The sequence below is a fragment of the Ambystoma mexicanum genome, chromosome 8 (genome assembly GCF_040938575.1).
Source record: "Ambystoma mexicanum isolate Mex_15411 chromosome 8, UKY_AmexF1_1, whole genome shotgun sequence".
NCBI lineage: Eukaryota > Metazoa > Chordata > Amphibia > Caudata > Ambystomatidae > Ambystoma > Ambystoma mexicanum.
Genome location: NC_090929.1, coordinates 899326163 through 899344215, shown reverse-complemented (window position 1 = coordinate 899344215; position 18053 = coordinate 899326163). Strand labels below are relative to the sequence as shown.

The 18053-nt window shown below is 44.6% G+C and overlaps 1 protein-coding gene across 1 annotated transcript in view; it reads left to right on the top strand.

Annotated features, from left to right (window-relative positions):
• GLUD1 (glutamate dehydrogenase 1) overlaps positions 1 to 18053 on the top strand; it is a 501976-nt gene that overhangs the window by 245846 nt on the left and 238077 nt on the right. Inside the window, exon 7 of the mRNA XM_069610788.1 lies at positions 4695 to 4832. Within this exon, the coding sequence (XP_069466889.1) occupies positions 4695 to 4832 (138 nt within the window). The remainder of the gene's footprint in view (positions 1 to 4694; positions 4833 to 18053) is intronic.

Below are 18053 nucleotides of genomic sequence, written 5' to 3'. Positions count from 1 at the left end.
TTCTACTCAGTGTCTTTGCCGAATTGGGTTTTCCCAGACCTCTACTTGCTCATGACTCTGAACGCCCAATGCCCAGATTGGACTGCCTCTGTGTCTGCCTGAAGGTACAAAGGGGACGGTCTCTGGATAACATGCAAGGCGAATTGCTGATGCTCCCCTCCACCCCTCTTTCCCCCAATTCACCTAAACAGGATAGTGCACAAGTGGCACCAGGAACAAGTCGTAATTATCCTGGTGGCACCAATGTGGGCTTGACAGCCATGGTTCTCTTTTCATGGAATCTGCCTTGCCCGTACAACATGCTGTCACACGACGTAGGCAAAACACTGCTTCCGTGCCCCCAAACACTCAACTTTGCAGCTTGACTCCTTAAGTCAGTTTGGGCATCTCCAACTCGCTCAGAGGTATGGACCTACCTAAAGAGGCACGGAAACCTAGCACTAGACACTGTTACTCCAATAAAAGGAAACGCTTTGTCATCTGGTGCAATACTAAAAACATCAATCCTATGGACTGTTTACCTAAAGATAGGCTTTTATCGAACGCACCTTTTTTAGACTCTGGACTTGTTTTTTATGCTTGGACATCACTATGCTTGCCGTTCTAGTGCTCGCATGCATTCCTCTAACAGTTATCCTCTCAGAGCACTCCATGAATATTAAACTACAAACATTAAAACAACGGTACCTGGGAAGTCCTGGGCCACCTGTGTATGATTTACCCATGCGTTCATGTGATTTCCAGGAATAGGCAACATGCTCTCTGAATAGGAGATCCGAAGATCTAAGCCTCCATCCAACCTAACCCTGCGGCCCCTCCCTGCAGCAATGCACCAAGGCACGAGATCGGTGAACCCGTGCCAAAATCTGCCCTTGCGAGCCATCGGCTAAACGTGAGGAAAAACTTGAGCTGGCTAGCGCGCACTGTGCGCAGACCCACAAAACAAATGAGCATGTGACACGGCCGTGGACAAACCTTGCTGCTTGCAGTCCCTGTATTAAAACATTAATGGCGCCCCTGCTCACAAATACCTTGCTTGAACACCCTGCTCTCAGCCGCGCCAAGCACCCCCGCGCAGAGTCCAGCTTTCACTCTTTAGCATTACCCTGCTCCTTATCCGACACACCCTCCTGGCTGCAACATATCGCTGCTTCGCTGGAACCCCAATGAGCCAGAACCCTTCTTCTCTGGCTGGAACAGCAACACGAACAAAGAGAAAACAAAACTCCAAAACAAAACTCCTTTTCTGCGACGGGTGTCCTTCTGCAGGAGGGGCTGGATGCTTCCTGCCACCGGATGCCTGCTGCTTATATGGGGCTTAGCCCGCCCCTTGCTTTTGTTGCTCTTCACAGGCTTTCCAAGCGCTTTGGCGCGCTTCTCATCTCTCCCCCTTACCCAGGAGGGAGGGAGGAGGAGAACCCTGACAGTTTTAACGGGGTGCCTTCTCCATTTTGGGTTTTCTTCGTCACCTTCATTAATCTTCCAATGACATAAGGTGCACCATTCAAACATTTGTCAGTCACTTAATCGCTGGTGGTCGCTACATTCAAACCTTCGGACAAGCTGGCAAGGTCCAAGTTCAGTATTGAATCTAAGACACTTGGTCATGCTGCTGCCAGACCCAATCGATGCTAGTCTGGGTGCCAAAGCTTGTGACTCAAAAGGCCATGACCTCATCTGGCAATACACTAGCTTCTTGCACACACTACTGTAGAATCTCACTGAACTGCGAAAACCAGGGTCATTACAAAAAAAAACTTTGGAACAATCCTTTTATTTCCAAAAACAGGTAAAAGAGCTGTTGTAGCATGCAGCCATCTAAACATAAACAAACTGGGACTAGAGTCCTAAAATGTGACTAGGCCAGAACTGCATGTCGTAGGGAGAATGACCTCTTCTAGGCAACCCAGGGTGAGGCGGCCACTACAGCAGCAACAGCAGTGAGGTGTAGCATATAGCTGCCTCAGCAAGCAGGGCAGATGTGGCTTGGGAGCAACAGACACTGCAGACTGTGGGATGACCCTGTGATGAGTAGCAGCTACAGTAATGCGTCTCTAAACCTCCCAAAACAACGAGCACATCAGCAGCCCACTACTCTGCTGGTCACGAGCTTGGAGAAGGCACACAAGCCTGCACAAACGAAATAACCGGTGTTTCCACCTAGCTGAGGAAGTGGAAGAGTCTGAGAGGCTTCCTCTGGAAGGAGGGGTGCAGAGCTTTGTCTTGGGAAGATTTGAAGGCCGCAGCATGGGCTCACAGCAGAAGTCTTCAAGACAATACATTTCCTCTCCGCTACAAGGACTTGGTTTCAGGTTGGACCTTGTGCACTTGCACATGATCACCAGATTCCAACGCCTAGGGCCTACCACAGCCCTTCCATTTTGCATCCATGCACTATTAAACCTTTTTGCAGTCATCCTATCGGGACAGCCACAAACCTCTTGCATGCACTCACGGATGTGGCTTGGGTTATTTGGGAGGCCGATTTCCAGTCACAACTGGAGGAGAGACGCGCCCACACATCACACACCGTACCTTGGGAGGCTCCAAGAGCCTATATTGGCAGAGGGCCGTTTTGGCCATTCATTGTGGTCCAGACACACTGCAAAGAAAATGTTCACGTTAGACGATTTCTCAAGTGAATTTGAGGTTCAGTGGTCTCTATATATTTGCCTTTGTTTACAAACACTGAGTGGGGGAAAGGGTGCAGGGGTGGTGGTCTCGGTGAGAAAACTAGCCCACTGACAAAATGGGATCCTCAAGCCAGGGTTTCTGTTTGGGAGATTCTTGCACAACCCTCTGGTGAGGGCAGTGTAAGCATCTAACATAATGGCGGAGCAGTGTGTCACCCAAAAGGAAAGAATAGACTCTGCAATGGTAGCTTTAGCGGGGCAATCAAGTTTAACTTAAGGAGGTACAATTAGTCCCAACAGACACAACACAAGAACACCCCACATTGGTATACTGTAAACATATTCACTTTATAATAGTCTCCCACAAAATATTTATGGTAGGAGAAAATAAGTACTCTGGCTCGACAAAACATTGCGTAGTGAAGGTATAAAACAGTAAATGGCCAACGGTCTGCTTACCTGCTTGAGCATCTTCTATTTCCAGCTTTTGCTGCATTTTTAGTCCCTCTTATGGCAATATTGGCTGAAAGTGGTCTGGGCATAGCACTGGGTTGGGTTTTTTGCTTGCTGGGTGTCCTTCCTGAAGTTTTCATGTCCTGGTACTGGTCCTTATCTGCTGGGGCTAGGCGTTTCACCCTGTGACAAGTTGGCCGGGCCTTTTATCAGTTTCCTGCAAGGGTGTGCCGGCTTGGTTTTGGAAGCTGCTGCCTGGAAGGTTGTTGGAGATCCTTCATTTTGCTCTTTAAAAACAGGCCCTTACTTACCGGGTTGCTTCACCTTCTGGAAACAGCCTTTCTAGAAGCAAACACTGTAAGTACTTACCTCTGGGGCTTTGGTTGGCATGTTATGAAAGACTCTCCTCCAGGTGTCTGTGGTCATTGGGTTCTGCAGGTCGCCTTCTGCTGCATTTCCTTATTGTTTAACATGGGGCTGAAACCTGCTTTGAGGCTCCTGGGGCTGCTGGTTCTTGACCCCCTCTACTGGACCTATTCTTATGGGTCTCCACTGGTGTCCCCTGGGGCCAATTGCTTTCTTCTGGGTACCTGTGGAAAGGAACAGATCCTTACCTGGCTTTTCCTATGGGGTACTGTTCTCAACACAAGCTCCTCAGAGTAACACTGCAAGGTACTTACCTTGACACTGGCATTTTTCAAGGGTACCTGGAATTCCTCAAGCGCTACATTTTTAGACCCTTCCCCTGATTTTATTAGGAATGTTTAAATCTATGCACCTTTGTCTACGATGTGCATTGGATCATGGTTTCTTCTGTTGCCCTCCTTGGTGTGTAATGTGCCCCTCTGGGCCTGTGTACTGTCTTCCTAATATGTAACTTGGATATTGATGGCCCTTCCGGCTGTGTTGGACCTTGTGGTCCCAAGTTCACTAAATCTAAAGTCTGCTACTGTTATCTGCACATGATACATGTTTAATACTTAATTTGGAGCATAGTACTAAACCTGCACTAAGTTCTGTGTGGCCCTTGGATCGTGAACATGTTAGTAGTTAGTGTGTGTAATATTGTCAACTCCTATTCTCGCTTAGATTGGGTTCTGATGTGATCATTGATTGGTAAATATGTATGTTTTATTTAAAAAAAAATTTACACTAACATTGGTGTGCAGGAAATTGAGGTGGAACTGACATTTTGGCACAGGGACCCCCCCCCCTCCCCCTTAATATGTCAAGTAGACAGTGTGATTATCTAGGCAAACTTGCTCCTGCACTGCTCTGATGCCCAGACTGGATATGCCGGGAAAACACATTTGTGCACCCGCTGTGCTACTTGGCTATATCTCAGATAAGTGCTCAGTATTTACCTGGAAAGGAGTCGTTTAGTAGAAATCACTAGAAAAAGTTAGTTTTTGTACAGGGTTATGGGTGTTTGAATGGAAAAATCCTTGCTTTTGAGTATCTCTGGTTTGAGGTTGCCATCTTTACGATCTTAAAGGCCCATAATCCACTTTGTCCAACTTTCCAGATATAAGATCCCTTGTGGTATGGTTGTGCTATGCATGCAAATTATTTGTATCACGTTTAATATGCATTTTCCTTCTTGAACAGGGTTTTGGTAATGTAGGCCTACACTCCATGAGGTACCTCCATCGTTTTGGTGCGAAATGTATTGGAATTGGGGAGATTGATGGTACTATCTGGAACCCTGATGGCATCGACCCGAAGGAGCTTGAAGATTACAAATTGGTATGTTGAGGTTCTGTTGTCATTTGCTATATATGCAGTGCACAGATCAGTTATACAGTAAAAAATGAAAATAAAGAGGCTAAAGGGTGGATGGGTAGGTTAATTCCTGTATCAATTTAGTCTGTCCTGGATGAAACGTGTTTGATTTGCTATATAATGTTCTGTAGAATATTCATTAGAAAACGTATCCGATGTGTAGTTGTACAGGGGTAGTAAAGAGTCACTCGCCACCTCGGTTCTACAGGTACAGGCAGCACACCATTTCTTATTATTAAGTGTCCATTATCACTAGCCAATATCTAGTAGCAAGTGCACAATGTGTGCCCTGGTCCTGTATAGAGCCAGGATGGACTCTACTCATTCCATTGACTGCTTGACTCAGCCCCGCTCTGTGAGGAGGAAGATTGCCACAGCCAATGTTTTGCTCAAATTGCCTAGGGGCACACAGATTGCCTCCACAATTTGTGATGGTCAAGTATTTTTATCTGTCAACTATGTCCCCATTGTTGCAGGAAACTCTGACCCTCGGACGGCACTAGAGCATGTTGCAGAGCAGCTTGGTTGTAAAACGAAAGTGCCTGGGAGCTTATGCGGCCACACACTTATTTTCTATACTCTGGCCTGGGGCCAAACGTATAGAAGGCCAACCTATATTGTGACATGGATACCTCTGGGAGCTGTTGCCAGACCAGTTCAAGGTAGCAGTGACGAGAGGTCTAGCCTAAGTCTCGAAGTGGTGAGCTTGTAGAGGGTTCACAATGAGTACACACAATGGGAGTCACAAATTACAATTCAATAATATGTATACAAATATTGTTTTATGGCCAAACACTATGAAAAATTACTGTCAGGTAGAAGTATCGCACAACGCTAATAGAATACATATAGGACTGCCTGGTCCCAATTCACAATCTGATTTCATTGTGTTAGAGTGTTATGCATGAGTGTTGCCGCCATTGGGCCAAGGATTTTCCAGGCCTCATGGGCCAGGAAGAAGGCTAAAAGAAAAGATGGCCAAAGGACAAGTGAAAAACCTTGTGGCATGGCTTTGTTTTGTCACCAGCCACAGTTAGTTGCAAACGCAGTACGGCTAAAACAAAAAGCACCAAAGAATGGTAAAAAGTCACTGCTGCCACCAGCTTGTTAATTTAGCACACCTAGTGTAACCAAAAATCCTCTGAGTTTATTCTAGGGAAAAAACAAAATTGTACCCCATTGTACAGTGCATCTTACAATGCAGTACAATGATAGTTACCACAAGTGTTACTTTACCAAAAGTAGTAAAGTAACAAGACTAAAGGAAACGCTATTTCCCAGTACTGACAGCCTGAAGGACATGAGTGTCCCCATAACGGATGAGCAAAAGACAGTTAGTGTAAGGCTTCACGGCACTGTAAAAAGTACAGGCCAGGATCAAAAATAAACAAAGTTTGGGATCCATTAAATGGAAGGACGGGTGCAGTAAAGGGAAATCTTTCTTAGGATTGTGTAGCCAATCCTTTGAGCATGCTCCTAGTATCTCATCACAGTGCATCCCATTACTGTGCAACCAAAATATCAAATTTCGAGAGAAATGGGAGTGGAGGGGGGGGTGACTGTGGCGAAATGCAGTAAAAGAAAAGAATAACAATTTTCGAATGCACAGTGATCACACAGATCCCGTGCTCCTAGTTTCAAACGGTAGTCATATTCTCTGCACAAATGCTTCTACCTACACGGGCCTGCATGCTTTATCCGGATAACTACTGGCCTGACTGTGCATTGTGCAATTCCATGCCATGTTGTTGAATCAGTGGGAGGACCTCTTTCGCGTTCTTCACTGTTTGGCTTTGTCTCTTGTCAGAAGGAAAATTAAAAATCTATTTTTTTCAGAATCAGTTTCCTGGAAGGACCTCTGATAAAATGTGCTTCAGGGCGTCTCCTGGGGGTCTTGAAAGGCCTATGCATTGCACCAAAGTCCAGGGCATGCCAGATGCCTTTGTGACATGTAATTTATCCTGAATGCTAGGGTTGAGTGGTGTCTGAAGCCTTGTAGTCGGTAGGCAGGCATGTAGGTAATGCAATTGCATTGAAATATATACAGGCAAGGAGCAGAAATTACTATTAACAAAGAACAAACTTGAGTTTGGTGTCTGCGCTAAGCGCCAACCTTATCTTTTGTTTTGAAACACGCAGATACATGTGTAAACAAAACCTCTGACTCTGCTCCAACAGTCTGGGAAGTGTTAAAAATTGTCCTGATTGTTATAGTAAATAAAACTAAATGTTCTTGTAAAAAATAACTGTCTGAAGAAACTGTTTCCGAGCAACGCCAAATATGGGAGAGAACGTGGGAATGTGTAGAACATTATTTAGCATCTAGCCATAGTGCGAACTTGCCACTGGGTGAAAGGTTTAAGCAACTAGCCGTCGACCTTGCATTAGACCTAAACAAGCATTGTACTCTTACTAAATGCTGATGGTGAGGCATGACCCAAACAAAGTATCTCTCTAATGCAGGGGTGACAGCATCCTACTCTAGATGAACACTTATAACAGGAGGAGTCTGCACCTTGCTAATGAGGGGAGGTGACGGCCTTAGTAAAACAACCCTCGGAAACTATAACGACTAGCTTCAGGAGGGGCAAGAGCAGAGTGGTTTGCGGAGCTGGACAAAGTTTTCGAGGCAGACCAGAGACTAGAGAACCACCCAGAAGCAGATTGTATTGGCTTGCATGAAGGGAACTTCCAGATCGCAGGGGGTAATCTTCCTATTTTTTTCTAGCTGGATTTTGAAGTCTCTGAAATTGCATTTATGGGCTTTCTGAGTCTCAAATTTTATTTTTTAGAACTGCTATTTTAGACTGCGCTGTATGGCGAGTATCCCTTCCCAAGGCAATCTGCTCACTACCTATGTACATAGCTTATTCTTGGCTGTTGCTGGCACCATGGTCCTTCTCAATTGACGCTGATTCCTTTTGGGGAATTTTTGCCTATTTTGGCTGCTTTTGCTAAGAGACCATGGTAGTTTTGATTTGGGTTTTGTCTTGGGTTGTGTAGACCCCAGGCATCAAGCCTCCAGCTCTGATCTCCCTACCTCCTAAGGCTATTTGTATGAATGAGAACCCGTTTTACTGATCTTTAATATAACATTGGAAAAGAGGAGAGGTATCGAGAGGGCCGATCATTCTATAAGGTTGCCTAGAGAGATCTGATGAGGTAGGCAGTTACATTTGCAATGGCTATTATGCTTCTGAAATGATTGATTGGTCTTGAGTAGACCGAGGCAATGTCTGTTAGGGAGAATTCTCAGGAATGTGCTAATTCCCTCCACCTTAGAGACCCCCAGCAATTTTGCTGGATTTTGAGGACTTGATTTTTTTTAACCTGGAGAGTGTGAACCTTTTTTCCACACATGTATTTAATGCGATTTTGTATACTGTATTTCTTTTGGTTGTGGAGTCTGGCAAACTCCATAGGTATAATCTTTTACATTGTCACACAGCACCTTCAGTGCAGTGACACAGGGAAGTCTTTCAGATTTTCCAAAGGTTTAAATACCCTCTCTTGGTTAAACTGTTTCCAAGAGCAGTACAGTGAAGTTGACTTTACTTACATTTGTAACTTTCTAGACCCAGCACACGCTATCTTACAATAGGGTGCTGGAGGGGTTACCTAGTATCCCCTTTGTCTAGCTTCTCATAACATTTGTTATACTTTTCTCACTGAATGGCTGGTGGCAGTGGTTTCGTTTTAACTACAAAGGTGTGCATTTACCGCGGGCTGCCTTCGCAACTGCAGTAAAGCGCCCAAGGGTGCCATTTTTGTCACAATGGTCTGTCGTCTTTTTTTTGCCATTTCTTTGTGGAAAGGTCCTTGACATTACTCTGCGTGCCAAACCAGGTTTGGTCCCATTGTTGGATTCGCCTTTGGCAGGATTCACGAGTGAAGCCTGCCTCTGGCTCCAGGAAGTGGGGGAGGTACACAATCCCTGTGCTTGGTCTCCTAGGAGACCCAAATGAACTCTGTGATTGGCCGGCTGACTGTCTGGCAAGGACAGCCACCCTGATGGGTGACATGACAGCTAGGCTGGAATGAGTGGGAGAGAACTGAATAAAAGGCGAGTCTTTTGGCTTAGAAGGCAGAGTCGACCACTGGACGAAGGAACCGAAGAACTTGAAGAGGACGCCTGCTGCAACCCCTGGATCCTTGATTTGCCCGGTGAAGCCCTGCTGCTGTGCTAAAATGCCAAGTTCGCATCGACAGAGGAGCCTTTGTAAGGACGACTTCTCCCTTTGAGTTGGTGGGACCAATCAACTCCAAAGTAAGCCACCTCGACATCCATCTCGGAGCTGGTTGAATTTCCAGAGTTGCTGCTGAAAACCGTATAGCCAGGGAGAGGAACACCAGATTGTGTGCGTTGCTTGCAAGCTGGCCAAGAGCTCCGGTAAAATCCTCCGGACTCCAAGGAAGCAGGACTGACCGAGCCTGAGGCCCATCAATAGTGCCGGACCCCAGAAGCAAGGAAAAGTGCATCTCTACAGCCAGGAACCGCGGTGTTACTATTTGCGGTAGACGCGAGGAGCTGAAATACTGAACAGCCGCTGAAAGTGAAGTTTGCCAGTTGCGAGTTTTGACCGTCTCAGTGTATTGCAGGAGTCACTCTTGTCCCCACGACTGAGGCCCAGGAACAATGAGACCTGCAGAGCTGCACAGGAGCAGTAGTAAACTGCTGTACCTTTTCTTCATCTTTAAAAGTACTGTACAAAGTCTGAGAGAACTTGCCTCTTGCTGTAAATTTGCTTGCATCTTCTACTACTCAAGTCTAATCAGCTTGTGGCCCGATATTTGATTCTTCTTTTCTTCAAAGACTTCTAAAACATTGTGCCAAAACCTTTCCATTTACCTACCAGAGATGCTTCATCCCATATAAGACTTGGCCCATTGACCGTGGCTTAGCCTATTGTATTGAATGACTCTTTTTTGGGGGATCCAAAAGTATTTGCCTGCTTAAGAATGTCTGTAGTCTCTTGTATGTTCAAAATCTTTTCCTTTGACATCTTACTCCATGATTCTAAATGCCACAGTGATATATTAATGTCCCTAGCACCCTAGCAACTGAAATCACCTAAGGGTGTAGGTAGTGTCTGTGGGCCAACCCAAAAGGGTATCTACTGATTTAGAGATATTAGGAGTGTGTATTTCATTAAGTGTATTTGAGTATCAGAAGGCATATTCTAACTGACTTATAAATACATAAATAATTGCTTATTCATGAAACCTTGAGCGGAGGTTTATTTGAATAATTGTAAATCTCTGTGTAACCCCACTACAGCTCACATTGACCCCTCTTGAGATAAGCCTGGCTGCTCAACATGCTACCAGAACTGTGTAGTTCAAGCTTATACCAAAGGTTGGGTTTCCTATACCTGTAGTCAGAGTTGTTTGTAGTGTTCCCAGAGGGTACTGCATACAAACTTTTCCTCAATAGCTGCATATTTATTAAAGGGGGACGTTTGCTCAAAACGTTTATTTTCCAGAACGTTCGGGCATGTATTTTAAAGCATACAGTCATTTATCTTTAAAACATTTTCTATGCCTCTTACTTTGGTTTTCGTCAATTTTACACAAGCGAAAACAGGTTGGGTGTGGCCATCTTGTGCTAATCTTATCTGTTGATGCGTCGCCCTAGGTTGAAGTGCCCTCACGGTAAGAATACAGATCACCCGCTCCTGAAACTGACATCACTAGTCCAAACCATATGCTCCACCTATTTTCATGACGTTTGTGACAAGTGTAGCCAAAAGTGCCCTGTCATCACCCATGACACAACGTTACGTAATGCAGAACCAGGAAGATAAACTCGCACATCCTCACAGTGCGTAACTTTTATTTCTTTCCCAAATAGGAGAGCAAAACATTTATTTTGAAGCAAACACCAATAGACTGCGATGTAACAAATGCTTTTATTTTGCAAAGAATGCTCACAAGAGAAGATTAAGTCTACAAAATGATCTCTTTTTGCATTACAAGTTATAGCTAGCATGCTTAAAATGTTTTTTACTTCCTCATGATACGCGAGCTTGTCAATCCCTGTACTTCAATTCTTGTGTGTCCTTATGTTACACCAGCAAAACTTTATAAGGAACCACATGGTGTTCCGTTAGTGAGAAGATGGGGATTATTTTCCCTTTGAAGTGCAACACTTTTGCATCAGCAGGTTTTCACATCATAAAGGCTGACCGTTTGCTCCTTAATGCTGCTACCGCTAAAGGGCAAATTTGTCCCTGTCTGTCGTCCAACATAACGGTTATGAAATGAGCACCGCTGATGATTATCCGCCAATGTTTATAGAAGAATCCGTCTGCAGGTAGCTGGAATTTATGGCATGTGCATAATGGTAGAATATAGCTGTGTAGATAACAGAATATAAATTTAGTAGCCGTTTTGTAATCGAATCTAACAAGTTACCTTATAATTCAGAACCGGATGAAACCTTATCATAAACGCACACCACGCAGATTCAACACAGACGTGTCAAAACGGGGGGAGTAGGCGAGACCATGACATGCATGAAAGGTTAGTGCTGTGAAGTAGTTGTACCTCCCAGTGGGAGGGCGAACCAGATTGCACCAGCTTCACATAGCGGGCACTACCAGAAAATAAGGACAGATGGTAACGTTTTTCGGTTGAACTACAGACAGATGGCATTATAATGGAAGTGGTAAGAGTAGTGATTGAAAGGAGAACCAAGAGGCCATGGAAAAGGTTCTGCCTCCACCCTCCACTTTATGGTGCACAAGGGTGAAACGGTGACCGCACACCAGGATATCGCGGGACAAAGCAGTGTAGATATCATTAGCCTGCATACAGGTTGTGGTTGCGGTTATTCAAGCAATCACAATATGGTCCAGCTAATCGCCCATAACTCTACACATAATATATTAATGGGAAAGGCCAGTAAGCAATATGTAAAAAAATAAAAAAATAAAAATCATAGTTCAGCTGACACCTCTTTAAACTATACACAAATAACAATCATTACGAGACAGATAAACCGTGAGTCCAGCACTCTGGTTTTTGTAGTATGCGGTATAAATCATTCAACATAACGTACAGTACATTCAACATAACGTACCATTCTTTTTGTCTAATCGCACGTCACAGAATGAGTCCTAATCCAGACGGCAGACAGGCTGTGCTTAACAGCCCAAATATGTAGAGTTTAGCTTACATAATTTCAGGTAGTTCCATTCTTTCGATGTCCTGGGGAGTAACTGCTCCAAACAGATCGCAGAAATTGAGGTTTTGTATTTCCACTTTCAATATGATAAATGTTATCAATTCTTTGTGGGTATTCAACAAATTGATATATTTTATTTCTATTGTGCTCGTACACAAGTGTTTCAGAGCACAACAAGGCAAGGGAGGGGAACAGGGGAGAACAAAACTGCGATCTTACTAGGCCCAGTGACATTGAGAACACCCAAGTGCATGGGAGAGGGGAAAAGTGCATGGAAGGGGGAGAAGTGGAAAGTGCAAAGCAGAGGAGAAACTGATAAATAACAATAAATAAATAAGGCAACAAACAGTTTTAGTGCAGCCAGCAATTTGCAAGTGCTAGGTTTAAGTCAGCAGACAGGGTAGATCTGATAAGTGCAGGAAGAAAAAAGGGGGCGCTGTATAGGTACAGATACAGACCCCAGTGCAAGGGGTGGCCCGGAGGCAGTGCGGGAGGGTGGCAGGGTGAGCAGGTACCTGGGTCTGGAGGACAGAGGGTGGCCAGGTGCACGGTGCCGAGAGAGAACAGATAAGCAGGGGAGAAGGGGAGTGAAGGCAGAAGAAAAGAGGAAGGTCTTGCGGTGCTTCCGGAACCCAGAGCTGGTTCTTCCTCAAGTTTTAGAGTGGCAGGGAGGATGTTCCAGAGGGAGGCCCCAGCCGAAGACAGATCTACCCCCAGCTCATTTCTTTGAAAAACGACAGACCATGAGGGAGTTGTAGGTAGAGGAACGAAGAGCTTGAGTGGGGGGGGGGGGTGTATTTGTGTCCTTTGACCTGTTGCTGACTTTTCCTCAAGGCCAAATAACAATACCAGCCTGTTTTCAGTGATCTAAGCCAGAGACTGGTAGGTTTCCATTTTGGGAAAGCATGCCACAAAAAGACTCACTGGACAAGATGCTACATCGGGCAAGTGGTTAAGAAAACTAAGCACAGTTGCAAACAGCGATGTAAAATGATCTGCGACAGGAAGTCACAACAAACTAGAAAATTGTGTTCGTGGATACACCATCTCTGTAAGGAAAGTACATCAAAACACCCCGTCTCCCTCGTGCAGCAATGTTTCATGGCACAAAGCATACCTCTACTCCTAGTCACCTATATACCGACCGCCCTTCATTACTATGTCCATGTTCCACTCTTGAATCATTTTTTTGCTACTTACACTTCTGGCATATATTGTACAGCTCTTACTATAAGTCGTGCATGTCTGTGCATGCTTGCTGGCGCACCTGAAGTAGGCCGGTCTACCATCATGTGAGACAGGTTGACATTGCATGCTCTTTCTAATGTCTCCCGTGTGTTCATTCTCATATGTGGTTGCCACACGAAGCACAAGTTGAACTGCACATTCTACAACCACATTCTATTTCAAAGCCCCACACGGCGAAATGGGAATGCAGGTTGGTGATACATAATTGCAAAACAATAAGTTACATTCCTGCTCCTACTAGGCCTTGTGCCAATCGGCCGTGCTAGTGCATAGGGGAGCATTGCTGGTGAATGGGATGGAAGGAGGAGCCTACACGTGCTGAGGGCTGGTGAGGTTAAGTGCTAAGGGCAGCCAAGGAGGAGTATTGACTCAGAGGATGGGCCAGGGAACCTGTGGGATTAATGAGGATCCGACCACTGGTCACAGCGGCAGTGGGGTGATTACCGGTGAAGGGAAAGAAGTATAGAAGGGGAGAGTTTTTACCAGTTTGCGGAAATGAAGCAGGCGCACCAGAAGTCTGAAGGGCAGGGATCCTGTTGGGAACGGAGAGACCTGCCATCGACTCTGTCATGGAGTTGGATTTGGAGGAACGTACGGCTGTATCTGGGTAGTATTTAGGGAAGGGAGGCAGGCTATTGTGTGCTTTCAGGCCCCAGAAGTGTTTGATTGATGCTCAGGGGCTTGAATTGGAACCTTCTAGCCACCTGGGGCCAATGGATAGATGTTGGGCTGCGATGACATCCTTTGTACCCCGTTACATTGCTCTTTCAGCAAACCTAGTGTTGACGGAACACACCTCCACGTAGTCATATATAAAACATATCCCTTATTGGAATTACTTATTGCGTCTGCATCACCATATCCACGGATGACATTACATGCGGTTACCAATGCTTCGATCATTAGAAATGCGCCTTTTAGTTTGCAACAATGTGCCATGTACCTGTACAATAATTGTTAGGCTCACTGGGTGTCTTTAGCTCAATTGTTCGTCTTCAGAGCCCATAAATACAATGACCATGCAAGACCACAAATTAGTCTCCTTTCTAGCATAACATGAATGCTAAAAAGTGATCTACCATGTACATCTGAACAAGGTGAATGTGCAACGGGCAACGTGGCCTAATGCAGTTGGGCTAATACATACAAACATTAGTGCTCCAACAACTTTTACCTGCCAAGATTGCTCGAGTAATAACACCCATGCAACTACTAGTTATAGTTCAGTCGATCCTCTTTTGTATTTCATTTACTTTAATTGTTTGTGATGTTAGTAATGCGCCTATAGATACAAATAATGGTATTTCAAAACACCACACAACCGAAATGGGGGTAGGGGGCGAAGGGTTTGTTAAAGGGAGAAAGATAATAGTGGCCCATGTGATCTAATTATAGTGCAAGTGCATTAACACAAAGTGAGGGGAAGAGCAGCGGGTGGGAGTGCCGGTTAGCGTGATGCAGAGTGCTATTGAGTGAAAAATTGAGTGCAAGAGAAAGGGGAGATAGTGGGGTTGAGTGCGGTGGCGTGTGGTGGAAGTCCTCAAAAGTGACTAGACTACTGCCAAGGGGAGGCCATGGGCGCAAGTGCCATGGATTGCATCTGTTGCAGGGTGTTTGGGTCTACCAGAGGGTTTGGCGGACACCAAACCTGCAGACGAGGCATTTGAAGTAAGAACGAGTCAGATTGTGAAGGATGGTATCTGGTACTCATTCAGGAACAAAAGGGCCACCCCACACAGACTTTAAAAACAAAACAATAGAGAATCTGAAAGAATATGTATTAAGTTAAAAACAAAACCAGTTTTCTTTGATTTAGAAATGAAGGCACATACTTCAAATAATCACATTGACATTCTAGGTTCTAATTAATCACTTTTACATTTTAGGTTTTAATATATATACCTTTTTTAAAAAAAAGTTTTATTGCATTTTTACACCCACAACCAACACCACCACATTTCATGTAACACAGCATGTTATTGATCTATATTTCTACCTTAATTCTACCATAATCTCCCCCACCCCCTCCAAATTGACCCTGTTCATAACACATCTGGGTATATGACTTTATTCACACTGCAACTGTCTCCCCTGGCATGGCCTGTGTGGCCTCTTCCTCTCCATTGCACGTAAAGAGTTAGTCATCGTTATCCATCGTATGTCTGTACCCAGCTCGGCTTTTTGTTCGCTTAATGTCCTTTCCCATGCTACAGTTTCTGCGGTGACCCATTTTTCCAATTCCCTCCACCAGCTTGTTGCACTAGGCTCTCTAGCATCTTTCCACTTCATAGCTATATTCCGTTTGGCTATTATATAAATTAAATCTTTAATTTCAGTTCAAGGTTTATCTTTTGCATTTCTTGTATATCTGCCCAGTATGCAAGCCTCCGGGGATTGGATATCCAGTTCTATGCCACCTTGGTATGCTTTCTGTGCCACCTCCCTACAGAACCCTTGCCCTATGGCACCCTCAAAACATGTGTACCAGTCCAGCATTTGTCAACCTGCATCTAGGGCATTCCTGTCTTTGTGCGCCCTTAAAGGTCACAATTATGGCAGGCGTAAGATATGCTCTTTGTGTAATGTACAGTTGTATTGTTTGTAGTCTGGCATTCCTAGAAACTTTGTGGTACAACATCACCTTTTCCCCCTCTTTATCCTCAAACTTCTTCCCGAAGTCCATTTCCCATCCCTCCCTGCATTTCAGTTCTGTTCTCGAATTCCTATCTATCAACACTTTGTAGATCCTAGATATGGCCTGCCCCCCCTCTCCTATTACTAAGTGTCTCGACGTCTTCGCTCTCTATTACCTCATTGTTACTATTTGGCCATCTATCTCGCAGTACCTTTACCACATGAAAAAAGAGAACTTGAATCGCTCTGGAAACATACCCCTTGAGCCAAAAACAAAATGAACCTGGCCACTATCACTGCTAAATATAAAGAGGAGATTATCCACACTAAGAGGGATACATTCAATAATAGAATTAGCCAATCTGGTTCCAGCAGAAAGGAACTTTTCATTATACTGAGAGAAATGGAGACTCCCGACCAACCCATTGACTCGTGCCTAACAGACAAACTTTGGTGTACGAACATTCAAAAACCTCTCACCAACAAAATCTCCGACCTTCAGACTAAAATAGCAGACAAACGTAGACTCCTATCGGATCCAGCATCACCCAAACAGACTCAAGGAACCTCTACTCAACAGCCCTTAGGCTTTAAATTCACCAGTGTATCGGTACCTGTGGTTCAAAAAATCATGGCCTCACTGAAACCTTCAAATTGCCAGGATGACAGTTGCCCCGTACAGATTATTAAAGATGCGGCCAGAGAATTAATCCACACATCCTTCTCAAGTGGCACTGTCCCTAGCCATCGGAAGCAATCGTGGGTACTCTCTTTACTTAAAAAACAAACTTAGACACCACGATCCCTACAAATTATAGACCTATTACTACTGTCCCTTTCCTGTTAAAAATCTTGGATAAGGTTTCATATCTGCAAATCCAAGACTATCTATCAACTACTAGGAACCCAGCAATCTGGCTTTAGACCGCAACATGGGACAGAAACCGCCCTTATTGACCTCAAAAGCCAGATTGACGATCTCAAAGATAAAGGAAGACTTGCAAACCTGCTACCCTTGGACCTGTCTGTGGCATTCAACCTGGTCGACCACAAGGTACTTTGTGATCACCTCGCCTCAGCAGCACATTTCTCCAAGAAAGCCATCATGTGGATCCAATCCTTCCTTAACAATAGAACCATGCGAGTCTTCTCGCTGTCCGCTTCAGCTGACCCGATAGCCATTACCTGTGGTGTGCCCCAAGGCTTATGGCTATCACCAACTTTGTATAACATCTTTACAAAGCTTTTGTTTGAAATGGACCGTCGGGGTGTTACGTATACAAATTACGCAGATACTCCTACCCCTCACAGGCATCTATGACTCAGATGTACAACATGTGATGAAATCTACACAATCATTCAGGCATGGATGGCCATCCACGGCCTCCGCTTGAATGACAACAAAACAGAACTACTCCTGGTTGGCTCACCAGCCAAATACATTACTCTTAATATAAATGGGAACAACATCCCAATTGCTAAAGATGTAAAAACTTTAGACTCCACCTCCAACCTCTCCAAACAAGTGAATATGACTGCCTCAGCCACTGCCTACACTGGTAAACTGATGAGGGCCTGCAAACTTTTTTTGTCGACAGAAAGCTGCCTCACATTAGCTATATCACTTGTACTCTCCAAATTGGACTACTGTAATGGTCTCTACCTAGGCACTAATAAGACTGTATTCAACAAATTACAGATAATGCAGAATAATGCTCTTAGAGATGCATTAAATATACAGAGAAGAGAGCACATATCGGATACTAGAAAACAATGCAAATGGCTCTCCATAAAAGAAAAGATTGAACTCAAAACTCTGTCTCAATTTTAAAGTGCTAAATCACTTAGCCCCACCATATCTCACCGGAAAATTCAACTTAAGATCCTCCACACGTACCACCAGATCATCCAACTCGCCTTGCTTGGTGGTCCCAAGATTTAACCTAAAACTTAACTTCAGGAGAAATGTCATCTCTTGGCTACTCTGCAAGAACTAGCTAGCACCTTCCTTGTCTTAGCTTTGCGTTCATCTGAATGCACTATACTGAACCAGATTACCCTTCTGACTGCTCCCTAACTCTCCGACCTACCAGTACTTGCACTCCTGACCTGCCCAC